The 25,120-nt window shown below is 49.0% G+C and overlaps 1 protein-coding gene across 1 annotated transcript in view; it reads left to right on the forward strand.

Annotated features, from left to right (window-relative positions):
- LOC144480336 (carbohydrate sulfotransferase 3-like) overlaps nt 1–24,193 on the forward strand; it is a 116,894-nt gene extending 92,701 nt beyond the window's left edge. Inside the window, exons 2-3 of the mRNA XM_078199708.1 lie at nt 17,608–17,873; nt 22,764–24,193. Of these exons, the coding sequence (XP_078055834.1) occupies nt 17,788–17,873; nt 22,764–23,994 (1,317 nt within the window). The 5' untranslated portion in view covers nt 17,608–17,787 and the 3' untranslated portion in view covers nt 23,995–24,193. The remainder of the gene's footprint in view (nt 1–17,607; nt 17,874–22,763) is intronic.
- Nucleotides 24,194–25,120: the final 927 nt, after the last annotated feature.

Below are 25,120 nucleotides of genomic sequence, written 5' to 3' on the forward strand. Positions count from 1 at the left end.
TCTTCCTTCGTCAATGTGTTTGGTCACATTTTCAAAGAACTCAACCAGGCTCGTAAGGCACGACCTGCCCTTGACAAAGCCGTGCTGACTACTTTTGATCATACTAAACTTCTCTAGATGATCATAAATCCTGTCTCTCAGGATCCTCTCCATCAACTTACCAACCACTGAGGTTAGACTCACCGGTCGGTAATTTCCCGGGCTGTCCCTGTTCCCTTTCTTGAATATAGGGACCACATCTGCAATCCTCCAATCCTCCGGAACCTCTCCCGTCTCCATCGACGATGCAAAGATCATCGCCAAAGGCTCCGCAATCTCCTCCCTCGCCTCCCACAGTAACCTGGGGTACATCCCATCCGGTCCCGGCGACTTACCAACCTTGATGCCATTCAATAGTTCCAACACATCCTCTTTCTTTATGTCCACATGCTCGATCCTTTCTGTCCACCGCAAACCAGCAGTACAACCACCCAGATCCCTTTCCACCGTGAATACCGAGGTAAAGTATTCATTAAGCAGCTCCGCCATTTCTAACGGTTCCGCACAAACTTTTCTCCCTTCACCTTTTAAGGGTCCTATGCCTTCACATCTCATCCTTTTACTCTTGACATATTTGTAGAAAGCCTTGGGATTCTCCTTAATCTTACCCGCCAAGGCCTTCTCATGACCCCTTCTCGCTCTCCTAATTTCCTTCTTAAGCTCCTTCCTACATCCCGTATACTCCTCTAAATCCTTAACACCTCCTAGCTCTCTGAACCTTCTGTACGCCTCTCTTTTCTTATTCACCAGGTTCATCACAACCTTCGTGCACCACGGTTCCCGTACCCTACCAACACCCCTCTGTCTCATCGGAACGTTGTCATGCAGAGCTCCAGACAAACATTCCTTGAAAATCCTCCACTTTCCTTCGGTACTTTTCCCCAAGAATGCCTCCTTCCAATTTACCCGTCTAATTTCCTCCCTGATGACACTGTATTTCCCTTTACTCCAGAGAAACACTTTCCTAGCCTGCCTGATCCTATCTCTTTCCAATGCTATCGTGAAGGAGATAGAATTATGATCGCTATCCCCAAGATGCTCACCCACCGCCACACTACCAGAAGGACGTGGAGGCTTTGGAGAGAGTACAGAGGAGGTTTACCAGGATGTTGCCTGGTATGGAGGGGCTTGGTTATGAGGAGAGATTGGGGAAACTGGGGTTGTTCTCCTTGGAAAGACGGAGGATGAGGGGAGACTTAATAGAGGTGTATAAAATTATGAAAGGCATGGATAGGGTGAACGGTGGGAAGCTTTTCCCCGGGTCGGTGGTGACGTTCACGAGGGGTCATAGGTTCAAGGTGAAGGGGGGGGATGTTTAACACAGATATCAGAAGGACATATTTCACACAGAGGGTCGTGGGGGCCTGGAATGTGTTGCCGGGCAAGGTGGTGGAGGCGGACACACTGGGAACGTTTAAGACTTATCTAGACAGCTATATGAACGGAGTGGGAATGGAGGGATACAAAAGAGTGGTCTAGTTTGGACCAGGGAGCGGCGCGGGCTAATTGTTCCTTGTTTCTCGTTTCAAGGCTTCATTCTATGATCATCTTGCTGGTGCCAGTACAGAGCGAGACTGCGGATAGTTGGGAACCTGTCTCGGGGGCAGGGAATTCATATGGTGTTCGTGGAAGTGGAAATGACTAGGGTTGGGAAGCATTTTCCGATCAGGGCCATTGTGATCTCCTGGACTCGTTTCGATCGCCTCAGGGGGTCGGAGAGGAATTTCCCAGATTTTTTTTTCCCCATATTGGCCCTGGGGTTTTTCACTCTGGGTTTTCGCCTCTCCCTGGAGATCACATGGTCTGGAATGGGGGGGTGGGGGTGAGTTAATAGGTTGTAATGAACAAAGCATCGTAGCTGTGAGGGACAGCTCGGTGGATAGGATATTGGTATGTAGATAGGCTGGAAAATTGGGCGGGGATCCTGGATTCAGGATTCAATCCTGGACCGGGGAGCGGCGCGGGCTTGGAGGGCCGAAGGGCCTGTTCCTGTGCTGTATTGTTCTTTGTTCTTTGTTCTTTGTGTAGGTTAGGTGGATTGGCCACGCTAAATTGCCCCTCAGTGTCTTTCTCTACACCATAGCTATGACTGTAACACTACATTCTGCACTCTTCCCTTTCCTTCTCAATGAACGGTATGCTTTGTGTGGCACTCAAGAAACAATGCTTTTCACTGTATACTCATACATGTGACAATAATAAGTCAAATTAGCGTGGTAAATACATGGGGGTACAGGGATGGGATAGGCCTGGGTAGGATACTGGGTGCTTATCACAGCCTTCTCAAGAGCAATTAGGGATGGGAAATAGCCAGTGAAACCCACATCCAAGCATTGAATATGAAAGTTACAAAAGACACTGGAGTAATTTAAAGAATGAATGTGTCACCAAGAGATTAATTGATGGGCAGTCCTTATCAAACATCCCAGCAGCCATTGGAGTCAAGCCTGGGTTCCGATGTCGAGATGAAGTTCCTTTGTTTCTTAGTCCGGCTCCCCAAATGCAAGACACTTTTTCAAAGTGCTATATTGATGAGGGAATATCTATTCAGTGAGCCAACACGTTGCCTTGGCGATGTGGCAATGCTGACTTCATTGTGTCGACCCCCAGTTCCAAGGAAGGCTCTAATAGGTTCACATCACCCTGGGTGATAGGGTTATCACGATACACAGGGAAGCCATTTAGCCCATTGAGTGTGTGTGCCACTCGTATCTATAGGGAGTCTCCAATCCAAGATAATCAGAGGAAGTCATCTGTTGCGTTTGTTGAGTGAATATTCATATACATGAGCTGATTTAAAAGCCACTGAACTATTTGCAAAACTCGGCGTTCCAGCTTGAAGATTGTTCAAAAAGAGACACAGGTTGTTGAAGGTTTTTGTCTTGCACTTATCTGGTCAGACAGAAGAATGCCAAAAGGAATTGGGTGGTGGCTTTAATGCACAAATCTTGCAGGACTATGGGGAACGAAGAGAGGACGAAGGTTCATTGGAATCGTAGAATCCCTGCAGTGCAGAAAGAGGCCATTCGGCCCATTGAGCCTGCATTGACAACAATCCCACCCAGACCCTATCCCCGTAACCGCATATATTTAACCTGCTAATCCCCTGACACTAAGGGGCAATTTAGGAGACGTGATGGCCTCGTGGAATTATCACTAGATTATTAATCCAGAAACTCAATTAATGTTCTGGGGACCTGGGTTCAAATCCCGCCACGACAGATGGTGGACTTTGAATTCAATAAAAAAAATCTGGAATTAAGAACCTACTGATGACCATGAAAACATTGTCAATTGTCAGAAAAACCCATCTGGTTCAGTAATGTCCTTTAGGGAAGGAAATCTGCCATCCTTACCTGGTCTGGCCTACATGGGACTCCAGACCCACAGCAATGTGGTTGACTCTCAACTGCCCTCGAAGGACAACTAGGGATGGGCAATAAATGCTGGCCAGCCAGCGACGCCCATGTCCCATGAATGGATAAATAAGAAAAGCATGTTTGGACTGTGGGAGGAAATCGGAGCACCTGGAGGAAACCCGCGCAGACATGGGGAGAACGTGCAGACTCCACGCAGACAGTGACCCAAGGCTGGAATCGAACCTGGGTCCCTGGCGCTGTGAGGCAACAATATTGTGCCACCGTGCTGTCCTTTAGCTGTAAAGTGTTTGGTGATGTCTCAACCTTGTGAAATGCCTTCCTCCCCCCCCACTTTATTTCTTTCAAAGATGAAGGAAAGGCCTAACCAGTGGGATGGCTTCCCTTGTGTGTGTAGGATTCTATGATTCTGGGTGAAAATCGAGGGGCTGAATGGCCTACTCTTGTTCCTGATTGATGGTCGAGTGGCCTTTCCCTGTTTTCTCTGAATAAATCATAATCTAAAGGGACTGAGCAAGGAAAATGAGAATTGAATTTATATTGAGCGAGATTTTCCAGCCATTCAAGCCAGCGGGATCTTCCAGTCCCACTGCGGGTTTCCCGGAGGGGTGGTGTGGATTCAGTAGGAAATCTGATAAATCTAATAAACACTCAGCGGGGAGAATCTCGCCCATAGGCCAGAACTTTATGTTGCAGCTTTGTAGAACCTCAGTTAGGCCACATTTGGAATATAGTGTTCAATTCTGGTCGCCACACTACCAGAAGGATGTGGAGGCTTTGGAGATGGTACAGAAAAGATTTACCAGGATGTTGCCTGGTACGGAGGGCATTAGCTATGAGGAGAGGTTGGAGAAACTTGGTTTGTTCTCACTGGAACGACGGAGGTTGAGGGGGCGACCTGATAGAAGTCTACAAGATTATGAGAGGCATGGACAGAGTGGAGAGTCAGAAGCTTTTTCCCAGGGTGGAAGAGTCAATTACTAGGGGGCACAGGTTTAAGGTGCGAGGGGCAAGGTTTAAAGGAGATGTGTGAGGCAGGTTTTTTACACAGAGGGTGGTGGGTGCCTGGAACTCACTGCCGGGGGAGGGAGTGGAAGTAGATACGATAGTGAGTTTTAAGGGGCGTCTGGACAAATACATGAATAGGATGGGAATAGAGGGATATGGTCCCCGGAAGGGTAGGGGGTTTTAGTTAAGTCGGGCAGCATGGTCGGTGCAGGCTTGGAGGGCCTGTTCCTGTGCTGTAATTTTCTTTGTTCTTTGTTCTAACTCTACCACCTCACCTGCCACAGAATCAGAGCGGGCGAGAGTCTGACAACGGAAATCTTTGTTGACCTTGGGCGGGAATTTTGGGTCTCGCTTTAAAATCCCACCCATAGTGTCTGTCACAAGCTCAGGACCTCCCATAGTACCTCACAGTCAATGACCTAACGTCGATGTGCAATAATTTCTGTTACTTGGGCAAAAGATAGACGGATATGTCATGATTGACTTAATTTGCAGTGGCCCATCTTGGGAGGGCGGTGGAGGGGGGGGAGGGGGAGAGAAAAGGAACCTGTCCTTGGGCCCATGTTCTCAGATCTACCTAAATCCTCCTCAACCACTTGGCAACACAAAATTATTTTCAGCTCAAGCGCTTCCTTTGCTCGAAGTTTCTATTGCCGCTTGCTGGGTTGTCAGCCAAGAGTTCACCCTGATGGTTAAGTGCATCAGTCTAAACAAATCCACGGAGGGCTTAATCACCATGGCGACCATGTCCTTTTTCGATCCAACTCCAAGGCAGCCATCTTCTTTGCAGTTGCTTCCATGCTGGTCCGGATGGAGGTCGTCATGCTGGTGTGAATGAGCTGCAGTTTGTGGTCCAAAATGTTGCATATTCGCAGCCATCGCTTCCTGCGGGTAGGCTGGGGGAAGGGGAGTGGGTGGGGGTTCGGCGAGGCCCATATTGAAGGCTTCTTGGAACGGCTCTGCATCACTTTATTCCGGGGATTGGGCTGAAGAAGCAGAAATTTATTTATAAATGAAAGCACACATTCCAAAAAACAATCTGATGGTGAATTTGGAAAGTAGCCCGTTTACAGTTTTGGAATCTTAACGCCTTCAGTAAATTCCACGTTCTGTTCAGTCATGGCCCAGTGGGGGATTCTGGGAATGGTAAGGCCCAGTGGGGGATTCTGGGAATGGCGTTATTTTAATTTCCACTGCTAGAGAATGTGACATTGGGGACCGTCAGCCCTTTGGAGCTTTGCATCCCCCTCATCACAGGAATGGGAGGACGTCATTCAGCCCCTCGAACCTGTTCCACCATTAGATCAGTGGTAGGCAACCTGGGGCCGGGTGCGGGGGGGGTGGGGGAGGATCCACATGCAGCCCATCTGGGTCCTGAGTGCACCCCACCCCTCTCCCAAGAGACATTGTGTTGACAATCTCTTTTGTTTTTACCATTTGAAGTTGATGAGAGTTCTATTAATATGAAAATGATGAAGTAATTATTTTTATCGAGAATCCATGGAATCCTTACAGTTCAGAAGGAGGCCATTTGGCCCATCGAGTCTGCACCACCCACCTGCCCTAATCCTGTAATTCGTGCAGTTCCCATGGCTAATCCGCCTAACCTACACATCTTTGGACACTGAGGGGCAATTTAGCATGGCCAATCCACCTAATCTGCACATCTTTGGACACTAAGGGACAATTTAGCATGGCCAATCCACCTAACCTGCACATCTTTGGACACTAAGGGACAATTTACCATGGCCAATCCACCTAACCTACACATCTTTGGACACTAAGGGACAATTTAGCATGGCTGATCCACCTAACCTACACATCTTTGGACACTAAGGGACAATTTAGCATGGCCAATCCACCTAACCTGCACATCTTTGGACACTAAGGGACAATTTTACATGGCCAATCCACCTAACCTGCACATCTTTGGACCCTAAAGGACAATTTAGCGTGACCAGTCCACCTAACCCACACATCTTTGGACACTAAGGGACAATTTGACATGGCCAATCCTTCTAACCTACACATCTTTGCGGGAGGAAACTGGAGCACCCGGAGGAAACCCACGCAGACACGGGGAGAACGTGCAAACTCTACACAGACAGTGACCCAAGCCGGGAACTGAACCCTGGTCCCTGGCGCTGTGAGGCAGCAGTGCTAACCACTGTGCCACCCATTTCTATAATTGGTTATGAGTTTTTAAAATTCATTCCTGGTTCATGGATGTCGCTGGCTAGCCAGCATTTATTGCCCATTCAGCGTGTATTAAATTAATTTAATCTTATTCACGGGGTCACGGTTAGTGAACCAGCCCGATTTCAATCTTGTGGCGCGCTGAGATGCAGAAGGCCCACTCACTCGCCTAGATTTTGACTTTGATTTGATTTATTATTGTCACATGTATTAGTATACTGTGAGAAGTATTGTTTCTTGCGCGCTTTACAGACAAAGCATACCGTTCATAGAGAAGGAAAGGCGAGGGTGCAGAATGTAGTGTTACATTCATACCTGGGTGTAGAGAAAGATCAACTAAATGCATGGTGGTCCATCAAAAGTCTGATGGCAGCAGGGAAGAAGCTGTTCTTGAGTCAGTTGGTACGTGATTTTAGACTTCTGTGTCTTTTTCCCGATGGAAGAAGGTGGAAGAGAGAGAATGTCCGGGGTGCGTGGGGTCCTTAATTATGCTGGCTGCTTTTCACAGGCAGCAGAAAGTGTAGACAGAGTCAATGGATGAGAGGCTGGTTTACGTGATGGATTGGGCTACACTCATAATCCTTTGTAGTTTCTTGTGGTCTTGGGCAGAGCAGAAGCCATACCAAGCTGTGATACAACCAGAAAGAATGCTTTCAATCTTGCGGCCCACTGAGATGAAGAAGACCCACTCACTGGCCTAGGTTTTGACTTTGATTTGATTTATTATTGTCACATGTATTAGTATACAGTGAAAAGTATTGTTTCTTCCGCGCTATACAGACAAATTAAAGACACTATTCATAGAGAAGGAAAGGAGAGAGTGCAGAATGTAGTGTTACAGTCATAGCTAGGGTGTAGAGAAAGATCAACTTAATGTGAGGTCGGTCCATTCAAAAGTCCAATGGCAGCAGGGAAGAAGCTGTTCTTGAGCCGGTTGGTACGTGACCTCAGATTTCTGTATCTTTTCCCCGATGGAAGAAGGTGGAAGAGAGAATGTCCGGGGTGTGTGGGGTCCTTGATTATGCTGGCTGCTTTTCTGAGGCAGCGGGAAGTGTAGACGGAGTCAATGGATGGGAGGTTGGTTTGCGTGATGGATTGGGCTACGTTCACGACCCTTTATAGTTTCTTGTGGTCTTGGGCAGAGCAGGAGCCAGACCAAGCTGTGATACAACCAGAAAGAATGCTTTCTATAGTGCATCTGTAAAAGTTGGGTGAGAGTCGTAGCCGACATGCCAAATTTCCTTTGCCTCCTGAGAAAGTAGAGGCGTTGGTGGGCTTTCTTGAACTGTAGCGTCGACATGGAGGGACCAGGATAGGTTGTTGGTTGCCCATTACTGAATTGGGTCATGGCTGGAATACATCCTGACTCCATTCACTTGTCTTGACTCCGTAAACCTCAATATTGTTTACCAACAAAAGTCTATCGATCTTAGTTTTGCCATTTCTATTGACCCCGCACTCCTTCAGTGCTGAACGGGCCGAGGTTGAATCTTAATTGGAATGTCTACATCCACAAGGTGGGCTGAATCAGGCGGCATGCCAATGCAGGTCTGACTTTGTTGCAGTTCAGGGTTACGTCGACCGAAAGCAATGACAAAGGGAACAAAACAGAACCTTATAATGCACAGTTATCACCCCACGTAGCTGCGGGGGGAGCGGGGGTTATTGGCCAGGAAAACAAGGGTGGGGAGTTCGGAGGAAACCAGAGCACGCGGAGGAAACCCACGCAGAGACGGGGAGAACGTGCAGACTCCGCACAGACAGTGACCCAAGCCCCAGAATCGAACCCAGGTCTCTGATGCTTTGAGGCAGCTGCGCTAATCACTGTGCCACCGTGCCGCCCATATTAGTGTCACAAGTAGGCTTACATTAACACTACAATGAAGTTACTGTGAAAAGCCCCTAGTCGCCACACTCTGGCACCTGTTCGGGTACATTGAGGGGGAATTTAGCACGGCCGATGCATCTGACCAGCACATCTTTCAGAGGAAACTGGAGCGCCCGGAGGAAACCCACGAAGAGACAGGGAGAATGTGCAAACTCCGCACAGGCAGCGACCCAGACCAGGAATCGAACCCGGTTCCCTGGCGCTGTGAGGCAGCAGTGCTAACCACTGTGCCCACCGTGCCACCAGGCCTTGGATACGATGCAATTCCAATTTTCCAGCATGGAATTGCTTGAAAAATATATCGAATTGGCCGCAAAGTGCTTTGGGAGATTATAAAAGATTATAAAATAGTGATTTAACAGAAACAAGAGTTTAGAACGTCCTGGCGAAATCAGTTACCCCGGTGATTCACTGGGTGTTAGGTGACCATGCACCCCCTCAGTACATCCTCTGAGTCAGAGCAAACACAGACACACAAGCTGCACACAGAACAAGTTTTCTATTCAATCCACACCTGTCACACTTCAGCTGTAGAAACACAAATTGTCAAACTTGTAAGAAAAAAAGCAGTTGGGAGAAATCCAGTCATTTCCTGGTGGTTTTCCTGAATTTTAATGTTCGGCATTTCCCGCAAGGTCCGGGAGCGGAGGATTTCTTAAGGTCTGCGAATTTACAGGAACTTCTCTTTGGCAGTTAACCTCCTTTCTTTGGTCACACAGAGAGACTTGAAAGAAACCCCCTCCAGACTGAGCAAGGCCGATACTGAGGGAGCGCTGCACTGCCAGAGGTGTTGCCTTTTGACTGAGATTTTGTACCACGGATGTAAAAGACCCCCTGGCACTAACCCGAGGAAGAGTGGGGGAAATTCTCCCTGCCCAATATCTATCCCCTAATCAACATCATTAAAATCAGATTATCTGGTCAAAAATATGGGATCTTGCTGTGTGCAAGTTGGCTGCTACGTTGCAAGAGTGGCTATACTTCAAGACGGACTTCATTGGCTGTAAAAGGGTGGCACGGTGGCACAGTGGTTAGCACTCATGCCTCACAGCGCCAGGGACCCAGGTTCAATTCCAGCCTTGGTCACTGTCTGTGTGGAGTTTGCACGTTCTCCCTGTGTCTGCGTGGGTTTCCTCCGGGTGCTCCGGTTTCCTCCCACACTCCAAAGATGTGGAGGTTAGGGGGATTGGCCATGCTAAATTGTCCCTTAGTCTCCAAAGATGTGCGGGTTAGGTGGATTGGCCATGCTAAATTGCCCCTTAGTGTCCCGGGATGTGTAAATTAGAGGGATTAGTGGGGTAAATATGTGGAGTTACAGGGATAGGGCCTGGGTGGGATTATTGTTGTGCAGACTTGATGGACCAAATGGCCTCCTTCTGCACTGTCGGGATTCCATATTATCTGTGGTTTCTAAAAACATTTTCACCCAGCGAGTGGTTTGGGTCTGGAAGGCGCTGCCTGGAAGTGTGGTGGAGGCAGCTTCAAGAGGGCATTGGGTGATTATTTGAATAGAAATAGTGCTAGGGGTGCGGAGGAAAAAGCACGGGAATGGCACTGAGACATGATCCTCGTTTGGAGAGCCGGTGCAGACGTGATGGGTCAAATGGCCTCCTTCTGCTCCAGTGACAACTGTGAAAGTGTGATATAAACATACGTTGCTATTGTTGTAGAGACCCAAATCTTACCTGGTAACTGATTGAGGAGTGCATGGTGAGCTGGTAGAAAGGGAGGTTCACTATTGCTGTACCTGTGAGCCCTGTACATCATGTACCCCATTGCAAGGTGCGGCCACTTCTAGATTTGTCCATCTCTTGTGCTCACCCTTACCTCATGAGGTACTTGATGAAAAGAATAAAATAAAAAGTGGGCGGCTCAGTGGCACACTGGTTAGCGCTGCTGCCTCACAGTGCCAGGGACCCGGGTTCGATTCCCAGCTCGGGTCACTGTCTGTGTGGAGTCTGCACATTCTCCCCGTGTCTGCGTGGGTTTCCTCCGGGTGCTCCGGTTTCCTCCCACAGTCCAAAGATGTGTGGGTTAGGTTGATTGGCCGTGATAGATTGCCCCTTAGTGTCAGGGGGATTAGCATATGTGGGGTCATGGGGATAGGGTGGGATTGTTGTCGGTGCAGGCTCGATGGGCCGAAAGGCCTCCTTCTGCCCTATAGGGATTCTATTATTCTAAAAGCAACAAAGCAAAGTTAGAGAAATGTTCGGGAAGGGTTAAAGACTCTCAGGGAGAATGTGATTCACAAAGCATCTTATTTATGGTATTAATCTGAAGGAAGTGTATATGGTTATAGCTGGGCTTGTCTACAGTGCCTGTCTGTGTACACACCAGCATGCCCCACTGCACTCACTATTACAGTCTCTTGGGAATATTCCGGGAAGAAGATTATGGTCTTTCATTTCAAGATGTCCATGTTAGTTGTAAATACAATTTCTCTGAGTGGTGGAAGCACCAAAAGTTATCAGCCTCTTTATTTCCGAGAGACTTTGGAAATGTTCCACAATCCCACCCGGGGATTTTCACAGTAACTTCATCGCAGTGTTAATATCAACCTACTTGTGACACTAATAAATAAACGTTAAACATGTCAGTTGGACGCATTGGGAAATCAGAGGAAGCTGGGCTGAGAATGGAATCCAGAAGGAATTCCACACTGAATGAAAAGCCATCTCCAAGTCGGGACCGAGCGCAGGGAAGGAGCATGATGGCTGATCCCTCCATCCATTCTTCCCTCGATGTTAGAATCATAGAATCCCTACAATGCAGAAAGAGGCCATTCAGCCCATCGAGTCTGCACCGACCACAATCCCACCCAGGCCCCATCCCCGAAACCCCACATATTTACCCTAGCTAGTCCCCCTGACACTAAGGGGCAATTTAACATGGCCAATCCACCTAACCTTTGATGGACCTACCTTGCATTAAGTTGATCTTTCTCTACATCCTAGCTATGACTGTAACACTACATCCTGCACTCTCGTTTCCTTCTCTATGAACGGTATGCTTTGCTCATATGTGCGCAAGAAACAATACTTTTCACTGTATGCTAATACATGTGACAATAATAAATCAAATCAAATCTAACCTGCACATCTTTGGACACTAAGGGGCAATTTAGCATGGCCAATCCACCTAACCTGCATATCTTTGGACACGAAGGGGCAATTTAGCATGGCCAATCCACCTAACCTGCATATCTTTGGACACTAAGGGGCAATTTAGCATGGCCAATCCACCTAACCTGCATATCTTTGGACACTAAGGGGCAATTTAGCATGGCCAATCCACCTAACCTGCATATCTTTGGACTGTGGGAGGAAGCCCATGCAGATACGGGGAGAATGTGCAGACTCCACACAGTCACCTGAGGCCGGAATCGAATGCGGGTCCCTGGCGCTGTGAGGAAGCAGTGTGCCACCGTGCCACCATCTGCCCACTTTTTTTTGTTTTATTAAATTCAAATTCCACCATCTACTGTGGTAGGATTCGAACCCGGGTCCCCAGAACATTAGCTGAGCCTCTGGATTAATAGTCTAGCGATAATACCACTAGGCCATCGCCGAGAGGACAGGAGGGGAGGAAACAGACTAAAAAGTAGATGGGCCAATCACAGAGAAGGTATTTAAAGAGTCAGGTGGCCTGTCCTGATTAATATTGTCTTGTGGGGGGGGCTCCAAGACGGAGATGGAGGCCTCGTGTTCGAGTCAAGGGGAGACGGGGGTTTAGTGGTAACGTTACTAGATTGGCAATTCATGGGGACCTGGGTTCAAATCCAACCACGGCAGCTGATGGAATTTAAATTCAATTCATAAAATCTGGAATTGAAAGTTAGTTTCCGTAACGGTGACCATGAAACTGTTGTTGATCGCTGCTAAAACCCATCTGGTTCACTTTAGGGAAGGAAATCTGCCATCCTTACCCTGGTCTGGCCTACCATGTGACTCCAGAGCCACAGCAATGTGGTTGACTCTGAAATCGTCCAGCCAGCCACTCAGTTCAAGGGCGATTAGGAAGGGGCAATAATCGCTACCCGTGAAGGAAAAATAAAAGACGGATTTGTTTTGCCTGAGAATTCACCAGGTCCTGCCGACAGTTTCTGCTCTAGGGCTGGGATTCTCCAACCTCGCCCCGCGGCTGGGATTCTCCGACCCCGCCCCGCAGCTGGGATTCTCCAGTCCCGCTGCAGAGAATGGAGATTGGGCTGAGCACCAAATTCTTACTGGCAGCAGCAGCAGGGCACGAAAGGCTGGAGAATTCTGGCGCTAGTTTCAGATCGGCCGTCTCTCTCTCTCTCTGTAGTTTCTTCCCTGATAAACGCCCATTTGGATCAGTGTCCTCCCCACCCAGCAGGCAGCTTGCAGGATATGTAACCCATCTGTTGGCTTTTAACCTCTTCCTTCCTTTCCTCCGCCCCCATCCCCATTTTCCCTAAACCACATTAAAATTTCCGGTTTATCATTCAGTTCTTAAAGAGCTGCTGATTTGCTGTGTCTATTGCAGGATCAGATTCCCACTCCATCTGAGCAGATGTCCATTTCCTTGTTTTTCCCAGGATTCCCAACTTATTTCTTGTCTCTCCACTTTACTCGTGGAACTGAACTCCAGCAAGATCGGGGTGGGGGCGGGGCAGGGTGGCGGGGGGGGGGGAGTGCGAAGAGTGTTGCGGGGGGGGCGGTGGGAGGGGGTGAGGGAAGGTGGGGGGGGTGTAGCACAGATTTGGAAATTGTGAGAGTGTGTGGCCCCTTTAAGGGGGTCACATGACCCTCCCGGGTCCTCTCAGAATGGAGCATGCGGACCTCAGCCTATCGGGTGTTAGGATGAGGGCCCAGTAGGCGAAACCTGCAGCATGAGCCCAGGTGTCAGTACGATTAGACTGGGTCACTGTCTGTGCGGAGTTCGCACATTCTCCCCGTGTCTGCGTGGGTTTCCTCCGATGCTCCAGTTTCCCCCCACAGTCTGAAAGATGTGCTGGTTAGGTGTATTGGCCATGCTAAATTCTCCCTCAGTGTTCCCGAACAGGTGCCGGAGTGTGGCGACTAGGGGATTTTCACAGTAACTTCATTGACATGTCTACTTGTGACACTAATAAATAAACTTTAAAAACTTTAGATTGCCATTGTGATTTAGAGCTTCCTCCCACGGTCCAAAGATGTGCGTGTTCGGTGGATTGGCCATGCTAAATTTCCCCTCAGTGTCAGGGGGCCTAGCTCGGGTAAATGCATGGAGTTATGGGGCGTTGGGCCTGGGTGGGATTGTGGTCGGTGCAGACACGATGGGCTGAATGGCCTCCTTCTGCACTGTTGGGATTCTATCATTCTATGATTCATTGTGTTACCTCACACTACGATATAAATCATTTGAAGGAGTGCGTAAGCAAGGCAAACATTGCACTGTCGAATCTTGAGGAATTGACTTAAAAAGCAAAGATGTTATGTTAAACTTTGATGTGGAGATGCCGGCGTTGGACTGGGGTGGGCACAGTAAGAAGTCTCACAAGACCAGATTAAAGTCCAACAGGTTTATTTGGAATCACGAGCTTTCGGAGCGCTGCTCCTTCATCAGGTGAGTGATGAAGGAACATTCACCTGATGCGAAGTGATGCATTTCGGTAGATCTAATGTAAGGGGGAGCTATACAATAAATGGCAGAACCATCAGGAGTATAGACGCACAGAGGGACCTGGGTGTACAAGTCCACAGATCCTTAAAGGTGGCAGCACAGGTGGAGAGGGTGGTCAAGAAGGCATATGGCATGCTTGCCTTTATTGGACGTGGCATAGAATATGAAAGTTGGCATATGATGTTGCGGCTGTATAGAACGTTGGTTAGGCCACATTTGGAATACTGCGTCCAGTTTTGGCCGCCCCACTACCAGAAGGACGTGGAGGCTTTGGAGAGAGTACAGAGAAGGTTTACCAGGATGTTGCCTGGTATGGAGGGTCTTAACTATGAGGAGAGATTGGGTAAACTGGGGTTGTTCTCCCTGGAAAGATGGAGGATGAGGAGCGACTTAATAGAGGTGTATGAAATTATGAAGGGCATAGATAGGGTGAACAGTGGGAAGCTGTTTCCCAGGTCGGAGGTGACGAACACAAGGGGTCACGGGTTCAAGGTGAGGGGGGCAAGGTTCAACACAGATGTCAGGGGGATGTATTTTACACAGAGGGTGGTGGGGGCCTGGAATGCACTCCCAAGCAAGGTGATTGACGTGGACACGCTGGGATCATTTAAGACTTATCTAGATAGCCACATGAACAGACTGGGAATAGAGGGATACAAACGAATGGTCTAGTTGGGCACATGAGCGGCGCAGGCTTGGACGGCCGAAGGGCCTGTTCCTGTGCTGTATTGTTCTTTGATGAAGGAGCAGTGCTCCGAAAGCTCGTGATACCAAATAAAGCTGCTGGACTTTAACCTGGTGTGGTGAGATTATTAATGTTAAACTGCGTAGAATGTTCATTGGGCCACACTTGGGCTGGGTGGCCTCCATGTTATTAAAAGAAAAGGATTGCGAAGGACGATGCCAGAAGTGAGAGGGTCAGGAAATTGGGAACTGTAGGATAGGCTGGCTTTCTGGAAAAGAGAAAGCCAGGGAGTGAACTAAAAAAGGTTAAAATTATGAAAGGATTAGTGTTAACGTTGAGAAGGTATTTCCGCTTGTTAGGTGAAGTAGATTGGGAGGAGGCTCATGTGGAGCACAAAGACAGGAACAGAGTTGATGGGCCGAATGGCCTGTGCGTTGTAAATCCCAACATGAGGCGACTGCAAGTTGCTTCAAACATTAGGCTTTAAGAAGCCTTTATTTCAAGCCAGGATGAGAAATAGGTTTTAAAGTTGTCACAAGTAGGCTTACATTAACACTGCGATGAAGTTACTGTGAAAATACCCTAGTCGCCACACTCCGGCGCCTGTTCGGGTACACTGAGGGAGAATTTAGCACGGCCAATGCACCCTAACCAGCACGTCTTTCAGACTGTGGGAGGAAACCGGAGCACCCGGAGAAAACCCACGCAGACACGGGGAGAACGTGCAAACTCCGCACAGACAGTGACCCAAGCCGAGAATCGAACCCGGGTCCCTGGCGCTGTGAGGCAGCAGTGCTAACCACTGTGCCACCGTGACACCCAAGTTAGGAGAGGCGATGGCCGAGTGGTATTATCGCTAGACTATTAATCCAGAAACTCAGCTACTGCTCCGGGGATCTGGGTTCAAATCCCACCACGGCAGCTGGTGGAATTTGAATTCAATAAAGCAATATCTGGAATTAAGAATCTACTGATGACCATGAAACCATTGTCGATTGTCGTAAAAACCCATCTGGTTCACTAATGTCCTTTAGGGAAGGAAATCTGCCGTCCTTACCTGGTCTGGCCGACATGTGACTCCAGAGCCACAGAAATGTGGTTGACTCTAAATTAGGGATGGGCAGTAAATGCTGGGCCTAGCCAGCGACCCACGCATCCTGTGAACGAGTTTAAAAAAATGGAAGCTTGTTCTTGTTGTTGAGTGGGAATAATTTGGATGAAAAGATGTTGAACAGAAACCTGGAAGCGGTCTATAATTAAGCGCAATTATTCATCTGGCACTTTGCCAGCAGTGTGGGTCACAAAGTCGCAGGTTAAGTCCCACAGCAAGGAAGCTCATTTACATCGAGGACCCCTGACAAATGAAGCAGTCTCCAATTCTGGCTCTGTGGAGGCTTTCCTCAGGTGTGGTAAACAGGCGAGAAGCAGCTATCTGTCGGAAGGGCTCTTCGCTAACCGGTTTGCTCTGTCTCGGTGTGTGTTGTAGGGCCTGTGGCAGCAAGATGTTCAGTAAGTTTGCGGATTGGTGAGGGGGTTGCGACAGTGTTGAAACCCCTCAGCGAATTCCACCAGTTAATCAGAGTTGGCGTGTGGAAATTTCTGTGTTGTAACATAGAAACCCTACAGTGCAGAAGGAGGCCATTCGGCCCATCGAGTCTGCACCGACCATAATCCCACCCAGGCCCTACCCCCACACATTTTACCTGCTAATCCCTCTAACCTACGCATCCCAGGACTCTAAGGGACAATTTTTAACCTGGCCAATCAACCTAACCCGCACATCTTTGGACTGTGGGAGGAAACCGGAGCACCCGGAGGAAACCCACGCAGACACGAGAAGAATGTGCAAACTCCACACAGACAGTGACCCGAGCCGGGAATCGAACCCGGGACCCTGGAGCTGTGAAGCAGCAGTGCTAACCACTGTGCTACCGTGCCGCCCCGTAGTTTTATAATTAAATGTGAGAGATTATAGCAGGTGGGATAGGATGGAATTGTAGAATCCCAATGGGCCAAAGGCCACAATTTTTTTAACTTGTGCGTCTTTTTCAGTTTCTTTGACCTTTGATTGAGTACAAGAGTTGGAAAATCATGTTGCAGCTGTATAAAACCTTGGTTAGGCCGCATTTGAAGTATTGTGTGCAGTTCTAATCACCAGAAGGATGTGGAAGCTTTGGAAAGAGTGCAAAGAAGGTTCACCAGGATGTTGCCTGGTCTCAAGGGTGTTGGCTATGAGGAGAGGTTGAACAAACTAGGATTATTTTCACTGGAATTTGATTTGATTTTGATTTGTTATTGTCACCTGTGTTGGGATACAGTGAAAAGTATTGTTTCTTGCGCCCTATACAGACAAAGCATACCGTTCATAGAGAAGGAAATGAGAGAGTGCAGAATGTAGTGAGTTAGAGCATTGTTAGAGAGTTTAAAAGAGTTAGAGTGAAGTTTTAGGAGCAGAACGAGAGTAAAAGATAGACTTAGAGGGTATGCTGGACACAGCTTGCAAGAAGTCTCCTCGCCACAGCTCCATCTTGTAAAACGCTGGCTGAGGGGAGACCTGATTGAAGTCGACATAATTATGAGTGGCATAGAGAGGGTGAATAGTCAGAGACTTTTTCCCCAGCGTGGAAGTGTCAATTACAAGGGGGCACAGAGGGAGGGTGGATGGGGAAGGGCACGCGGTGAGAGTTCCGGGATAGCGTTCAGCCGGAGTGGGCAAGCGTTTGATGGTGTCTGGCTGCGAGGGTGGAATTGAAACTAAAACTGCTCTCTCTCTCTCGTCACCTTTGCAGCACAGTCTGCTGTCGCTGGGAAGAGGCAGAAGCTGACGCGGCAGATGCCTTCGCCGGTCAGCTGGCTTTGCCCTGGCACCGAGGCTGGAATCGCAGGATCGCTGACCGACCACTGAAGTCTTCGCTTGGGGTACAGAGTGCAGTAGCTGCACGAGGGCTGCAGACTCCCAGACTGTAGCAATGAGAATGAGAAGCAAATATGCAATCATTCTGTTTTTTGTGGCCGCCCTCGTGATCATTGAGAAAGAAAACAATATCATTTCAAGGTAAAGGCCCTTCCGCTCGCTTTATGCCCTAGGTAAACAAAAAAAAACTTGTGTGGGGCATCAACAAGAGTTGGGCCGAATGGCCTGCTTCAATGTTCCAGACCTGAGCCAGGCCAATTGGTTGTCTGCTGGAGGGGCCACAATTTTCCGGCCCCTCATGCCAGTGGGATCTTCCCCTCCCGCCCACGTGATCGGAGATTTCAATGGACCTACCACTGGCTCCGGAAAATTCCGGCCTACAATTTCTGGTCGGGTGTCGATCCCAGCAAAATCTTGGGAGCGGTCGGGTGGATAGGTCAGCAAAAAAACCTACATAGGAACAGGAGTAGGCCATTCAGCCCCTTGAGCCTGTTCCGCCACCGTTCAATGGCTGATCTGTGGCCTAGTGTACCTGCCTTTGGCCCATATCCCTTAAGACCTTTGCTTAACAAAAATTTAACTATCTCAGATTTAAAATTAGCAACCAATCCAGCATCAATTGCCACTGTGGAAGAGGTCTGGATAGAGTGGACGTGGAGAGGGTGTTTCCACTAGTGGGAGAGACTAGAACTCGAGGGCACAACCTCAGAGTGAAGAGACGCTCCTTTAAAACTGAGATAAGGAGGAACTTCTTCAGCCAGGGGGTGGTGAATCTGTGGAACTCTTTGCCACAGAAGGCTGTGGAGGCCAGGTCATTAAGTGTCTTTAAGACAGAGATGGATATGTTCTTGATCAATAAGGGGATCAAGGGTCATGGGGAGAACATAGAACATTACAGCGCAGTACAGGCCCTTGGGCCCTCGGTGTTGCGCCGACCAGTGAAACAAATCTAAAGCCCATCTAACCTACACTATTCCAATATCATGTTTATCCAATGACCCTTTAAATGCCCTTAATGTTGACGAGTCCACTACTGTTGCAGGCAGGGCATTCCACGCCCTTACCACTCTCTGAGTAAAGAACCTAAAGAGAAGGCAGGAGAATGAGGATGAGAATCATATCAGCCGTGATTGAATGACAGAGCAGACTTGATGGGCCGAATGGCCTAATTCTGCTCCTATATCTTATGGTCTAAGAAAGTTCCAAACCTCTACCACCCTGAGTGTGTAGAAATGCTTCCTAACATCTCTCCTGAATAGGCTGGCCCTAATTTTTAGACTATGTCCCCTAGTTCTAGAACCTCCAAGCAGTGGAAATAGTTTATCTTTATCCACCCTGTCTTTTCCTGTGAGTATCTCGAAGACATTGATCAGGTCACCCCTTAACCTTCTAAACACCTGAATGGAACTCCAGGCCTAGTGGGGTTGGAAGGTATTGTAGTCTCACAGTGTGGGTCCCGTGTGACTTGGACTGACTCTGCACGGTTGCTGGATGTCTCTGATTTGACTTTAGTTCCAATTAAATGGGTAATCTTCCTCAAGAATCTTTTCCGTTGGCTGAGGGGGCTGGGGAGGTGTGGTATGATACAGAAGTGGGTGTGACACAGGGTCAAAATCCTGGAACTTCCTCCCTAACAGCACTGTGGGTGTTGTTCACTAATGTCCCTTTAGGGAAGGAAATCTGCTGTCTTTACCTGGTCTGGACTACATGTGACCCCAGAGCCACAGCAATGTGGTTGACTCTTAACTGCCCTCTGAAATGGCCGAGCGAACCTCTCAGTTCAAGGGCAATTAGGGATGGATAACAAATGCTGGCCCAGCCAGCGACGCCCAGGTCCCACGAATAATTAGAAAAAAACCGATGCTATTTATCGTCCGCTTCAGAATCTTTTTCTCACAATTAATTCTCAGAGTGTGGGTGTCATTGGCAAGGCCATTGCTAAGGTCATGTCATTGCCCATTGCTAAGCTCACCTCTTTGTCTTTGGTGCCTTGACCTTTGACATTCTTGGGTGTTGTTCCAAACGGAGTGTTTTCAGTCACGCGCCTAACCCTGTCCTTGTAGCTGGTGGAGAGGCTTTTGATGGGGCGGGGTTGGGGTGGGGGGTTAGGAGATGGACAAGCTCTCCATGGAATACCCAGCTACTGATGCGCTTTCGTAGTCATGGAATGTATCTGCTCGATTCTGGTCACTTTCTGGCCGCCAGTGATCCCAGGATGTTGACGGTGAGGAATTGTCCAGTTGCATGCGCTGTGAACTGTTTGATCATCTCCATTGCTGCCATGATGAGATGTGAACTCGTGCGAGGTAGATTCCTGGCCACATAACCAGTACACCACCATTCATCCCCTCAGATCCGTCAATCATAGAATCCCCTACAGTACAGAAGAAGGTCATTCGGCCCCTCAAGTCTGTACTGACCGCAATTCTACCCAGGCCCTATTCCCGTAACCCCACACATTTATCGTGTTAATTCCCCTGACGCTAAGGGGCAATTTAACATGGCCAATCCACCTAGCCAGCACGTCTTTTGGACTGTGGGAGGAAACCGGAGCAACCGGAGAAAACCCACGCAGACACAGGGAGAACGTGCAAACTCCACACAGGCAGTGGCGGAAGTCGGAATTGAACAAGGGTGCTCGGTGCTGTGAGGCAGCAGTGCTAACCATTGTGCCACGGTGCTGCCCGTTAATCTGTAATAACAATTTCATCGTTATTCTGATCATGATTATATATTAAATTACGAGGGCCTTGATAGACAAGAAGAAACTTTTCCCCTTGGTGGAGGGATCAATGATCAGGGTGCACAGATTTAAGGGAAGGGGCAGGAGGTTTAGAGGGGATGTGAAGAAAAACTTTTTCACCCAGAGGGTGGTGGGAGTCTGGAACTCACTGCCTGAAAGGATGGTCAGGGCAGGAACCCTCATAAGTTTCTAGGTGTCCAGATCACCAACAACCTGTCCTGGTCCTCCATGCCGATGCTATAGTTAAGAAAGCCCACCAACGCCTCTACTTTCTCAGAAGACTAAGGAAATTTGGCATGTCAGCTACGACTCTCACCAACTTTTACAGATGCACCATAGAAAGCATTCTTTCAGGTTGTGTCACAGCTTGGTATGGCTCCTGCTCTGCCCAAGACCACAAGAAACTACAAAAAGGTCGTAAATGTAGCCCAATCCATCACGCAAACCAGCCTCCCATCCATTGACTCTGTCTAACTTCCCGCTGTCTCGGAGAAACAGCCAGCGTAATTAGGGACCCCACGCACCCCGGACATTCTCTCTTCCACCTTCTTCCTTGGGGAAAAAGATACAAAAGTCTGTGATCAGGTACCAACTGACTCAAGAACAGCTTCTTCCCTGCTGCTGTCAGACTTTTGAATGGACCTACCTCGCATTAAGTTGATCTTTATCTAAACCCTAGCTATGACTGTAACACTACATTCTGCACTCTCTCCTTTCCTTCTCCCCATGTACTCTATGAACGGTATGCTTTGTCTGTATAGCGTGCAAGAAACAATACTTTTCACTGTATGTTAATACATGTGACAATAATAAATCAAATCAAATCAAAACATTTAAGTATTTAGATGTGAACTTGCGATCCCAAGGCACACAAGGCTATGGGCCAAGGGAAATGGGATTAGAATAGCTGGGTGGTTTGTTTGTGACCAGTACGACTCAATGGGCTGAAGGGCCTCTCTCTATGCTGTAGACCTCTGTGATTATTTCATCGATTCTGGCTCGAATTCTCCGGGCATTCACATGACACCACCACTACCAGCACATACAGAGAATGTGGCGCTCAGCCAAATCTCCATTCACTGCAGCGGGACTGGAGAATCCCAGCCACAGGCAAGGTCGGAGAATCCCTGCCCTCTATTAATCCATTGATTCTAATTCTTATCCTGCGCCATTTGGTTTGATTTATTATTGTCACATGTATTTAGCATACAGTGAAAAGTATTGTTTCTAGCGCGCTATACAGACAATTTATTCGTGGGACATGGGCATCGCTGGCTAGGCCAGCATTTATTGACCATGCCTAGTTGCCCTTGAGAATCATAGAATCTCTACAGTACAGAAGGAGACCATTCAGCCCATCGAGGCTGCACTGACAACAATCCCACCCTATCCCTGTAGCCCCACATATTTACCCTGCTAATCCCCCTGAAACTAAGGCCAATTTAGCATGGCCAGTCAACCTAACCCGCACATCTTTGGACTGTGGGAGGAAACCGGAGCACCCGGAGGAAACCCACGCAGACACGGAGAGAATGTGCAAACTCCACACAGACAGTGACCCAAGGCCGGGAATCGAACCTGGATCCCTGGCGCTGTGAGGCAGCAGTGCTAACCACCGGGCCACCGTCCTGCCAAGAAGGTGGTGGTGAGCTGCCATCTTGAATCGCTGCAGTCCACGTGCTGTGGGTTGACCCACAATGCCGTTAGGGAGGGAATTCCAGGATTTTGACCCAGCGACTGCGAAGGAACGGCGAAATATTTCCAGTAAGAAGTCTCACAACACGAGGTTAAAGTCCAACGTAATTTGGAATCACGAGTTTTTGGAGCGCTGCTCCTTCATCAAGTGAGACTTCTTACTGTGCCCACCCCAGTCCAACACCGGCATCTCCACATCCTGATATATTTCCAAGTCAGGACGGTGAGTGGCTTGGAGGGGAACTTGCAGGTGGTGGTGTTCCCATGTTGCCCTTGTCCTTCTAGATGGACATGATGTGGAGATGCCGGCGTTGGACTGGGGTGAGCACAGTCAGAAGTCTCACAACACCAGGTTAAAGTCCAACAGGTTTATTTGGAGTTTTTGGAGCGCTGCTTCTTCCTCAGGTGAGTGGAGCTCACGTGATGAAGGAGCAGCGCACCGAAAGCTCATGATTCCAAATAAAACCTGTTGGACTTTAACCCGGTTTGTGAGACTCCTTCTGGGTGGAAGTGGCCATGGGTCTGGGATGTGGATGGATGGTATCGGATGGTTGTATTCTGTTAATATTGTGTTTTTCTTTCTCCCCGTCTAGGGTGTCCGACAAGTTGATACTGAAATTCCCACAGGTGGAATTTGTGGGGTTCAACAACACCATTTCCGCCCGGGCGCTGACGGAGAATGACTCCCTCCTCGCTGGCACAAGCCCGTCCTTGTTGAAGTGTGTGTCACCGCAGGCTGGGCCCAGGCAGGAGACTCCCAAGGAGGGCACCAGCCGGAAACACTTGATACTGATGGCCACAACCAGGACAGGCTCTTCCTTTGTGGGCGAATTCTTCAACCAGAACAGCAACATATTCTACCTGTTTGAGCCGCTGTGGCACGTGGAGAGGACGGTGACCTTTGAACCGAAGGGTGCCAACGCGGTGGCCACCTCCATTGTCTACCGGGACGTGGTGCAGCAGCTGATGCTGTGTGACCTGTACGTCCTGGAGAACTTCCTTCTTCCCATGCCCGACCAGCATATCACCGCCTTCCTGTTCCGCCGGGGCTCCAGCAAGTCGCTGTGTGAGAAGCCGGTGTGTACGCCACCCGGGCTGACCAAGCGGCCCTGGAGTGAGCGCTTCCCCTGCCGACTACGCCGGTGCGGCCTGCTCAACATGACGCTGGCCGCCCACGCCTGCCTCCAGAAGCAGCACGTGGCGATGAAGACCGTGCGTCTGCGGCAGCTGGACTTCCTCCGCCCCCTGGTGGAGGACTTACGCATCAACCTCAAGGTCATCCAGCTGGTCCGCGACCCCAGGGCCGTGCTGGCGTCCCGGATGGTGGCCTTCCCGGGCAAGTACGAGGCCTGGAAGCGTTGGGCCAGCCAAGGGGTGGTGCCGGACGACGAGGAGGTCGGCAAACTGCGAGGGAACTGCGAGAACCTGCGCAACTCGGCTCAGCTGGGCCTCAGCCAGCCCGCCTGGCTCAAGGATCGCTTCATGCTGATGCGGTACGAAGACGTGGCGCTGGAGCCCATGCGGAGGGCGTACGAGATGTACCGCTTCGCCGGCATCCCCATCACGCCGGAGGTCAAGAAGTGGATCTACACCAACACCCAGACCTCGCAGGGCAGCGACAACCTCTACTCGACCCACAAGAACTCGTCGGAGCAGTTCGAGAAGTGGCGGCTGGTGCTGCCGTTCAAAATCGCGCAGGTGGTCCAGACCGTGTGTGAGCCAGCCATGAAACTCTTCGGCTACAAGTTGGCCAAGGACGCCGAGACCCTGGCCAACAAGTCGGCCAGCCTGCTGGAGGACAGGGGCAACTTTGGCATCGCCTAAGCGGAGGGACAAAGCCACAACCTCTTCCCGGAAATGGCCGAACGGCACGACGCCTCTGCTTCGCAGACGACACTCGGAAGTTCCATCTGTCGCTAGATTCCCCTTTGACCTTCCGCGGAGGTCCTACGCCTCGCGGACAGATGTGGAATGGCCTCCGAAGGGGCCTGACAAACAGCTGATAATAGGAAGACAGATATATAAAAAAACACACACACATACAAGAGAGAGATTTATTTATTGAGGAGAAAAAGATTATTTTTATGATTTGATTTTATAAAGATTTAGCATAGTGTTCGGGCGAGGTTGGGAGACAGGGTTACAGAGGAGGTTAATTTTATTTTATTTGAATTGAATTTAGGCTATAGACTGAAAGATCAAATTATAGGAGAGGGCTCAGATTCATTTTCATCTTAAATTATAGAAATGTTTTAATAGAGTTTCCCAGTAATACGCTTTAGGACTTGAAGATTCTATTTTTGACAGCAGACATTTGGTGCATGGAGCCAAAGTTGAGAGGGTTTATGTCAAGGTACTTTTTACCTAACGAGTGCCAAATGTTTTGTTATGTCGGTAGCAATATGGGATTTGATTTTCTTCCAGAAGATTCCTGGAGAGAATTTTTTATTTTTGTCTGAGCAATCTAACTCGGGAATGTATTCCACCTCGACACTGAAGTGAGTCTCGGTGTATATTGTAATCTATGTAGAAAAGCAAAGGCCGGCCCGAGAGTGAATTGGTTATTTAGTCAGATTGACACAACCATCCAGTTCAATATGGGGCGGCACGGTGGTTAGCACTGCTGCCTCACAGCGTCAGGGACCCCAGGGTTCGATTCCGGGCTTGGGTCACTGTCTATGCGGAGTCCGCACGTTCTCCCCGTGTCTGCGTGGGTTTCTTCCGGGTGCTCCGGTTTCCACCCACAGTCCGAAAGACGTGGCTGGTTAGGGTGCATTGGCCGTGCTAAATTCTCCCTCAGTGTACCCGAACAGGCGCCGGAGTGTGGCGACTGGGAGATTTTCACAGTAACTTCATTGCAGTGTTAATGTAATCCTACTTGTGACACTAATGAATAAACTTTAATATGAGAATATATTGAGAAATTATGGGCAGGTAGTGGCACAGTGGT

Source organism: Mustelus asterias, chromosome 28 (assembly GCF_964213995.1).
Source record: "Mustelus asterias chromosome 28, sMusAst1.hap1.1, whole genome shotgun sequence".
In the NCBI taxonomy this organism is placed as follows: Eukaryota; Metazoa; Chordata; class Chondrichthyes; order Carcharhiniformes; family Triakidae; genus Mustelus; species Mustelus asterias.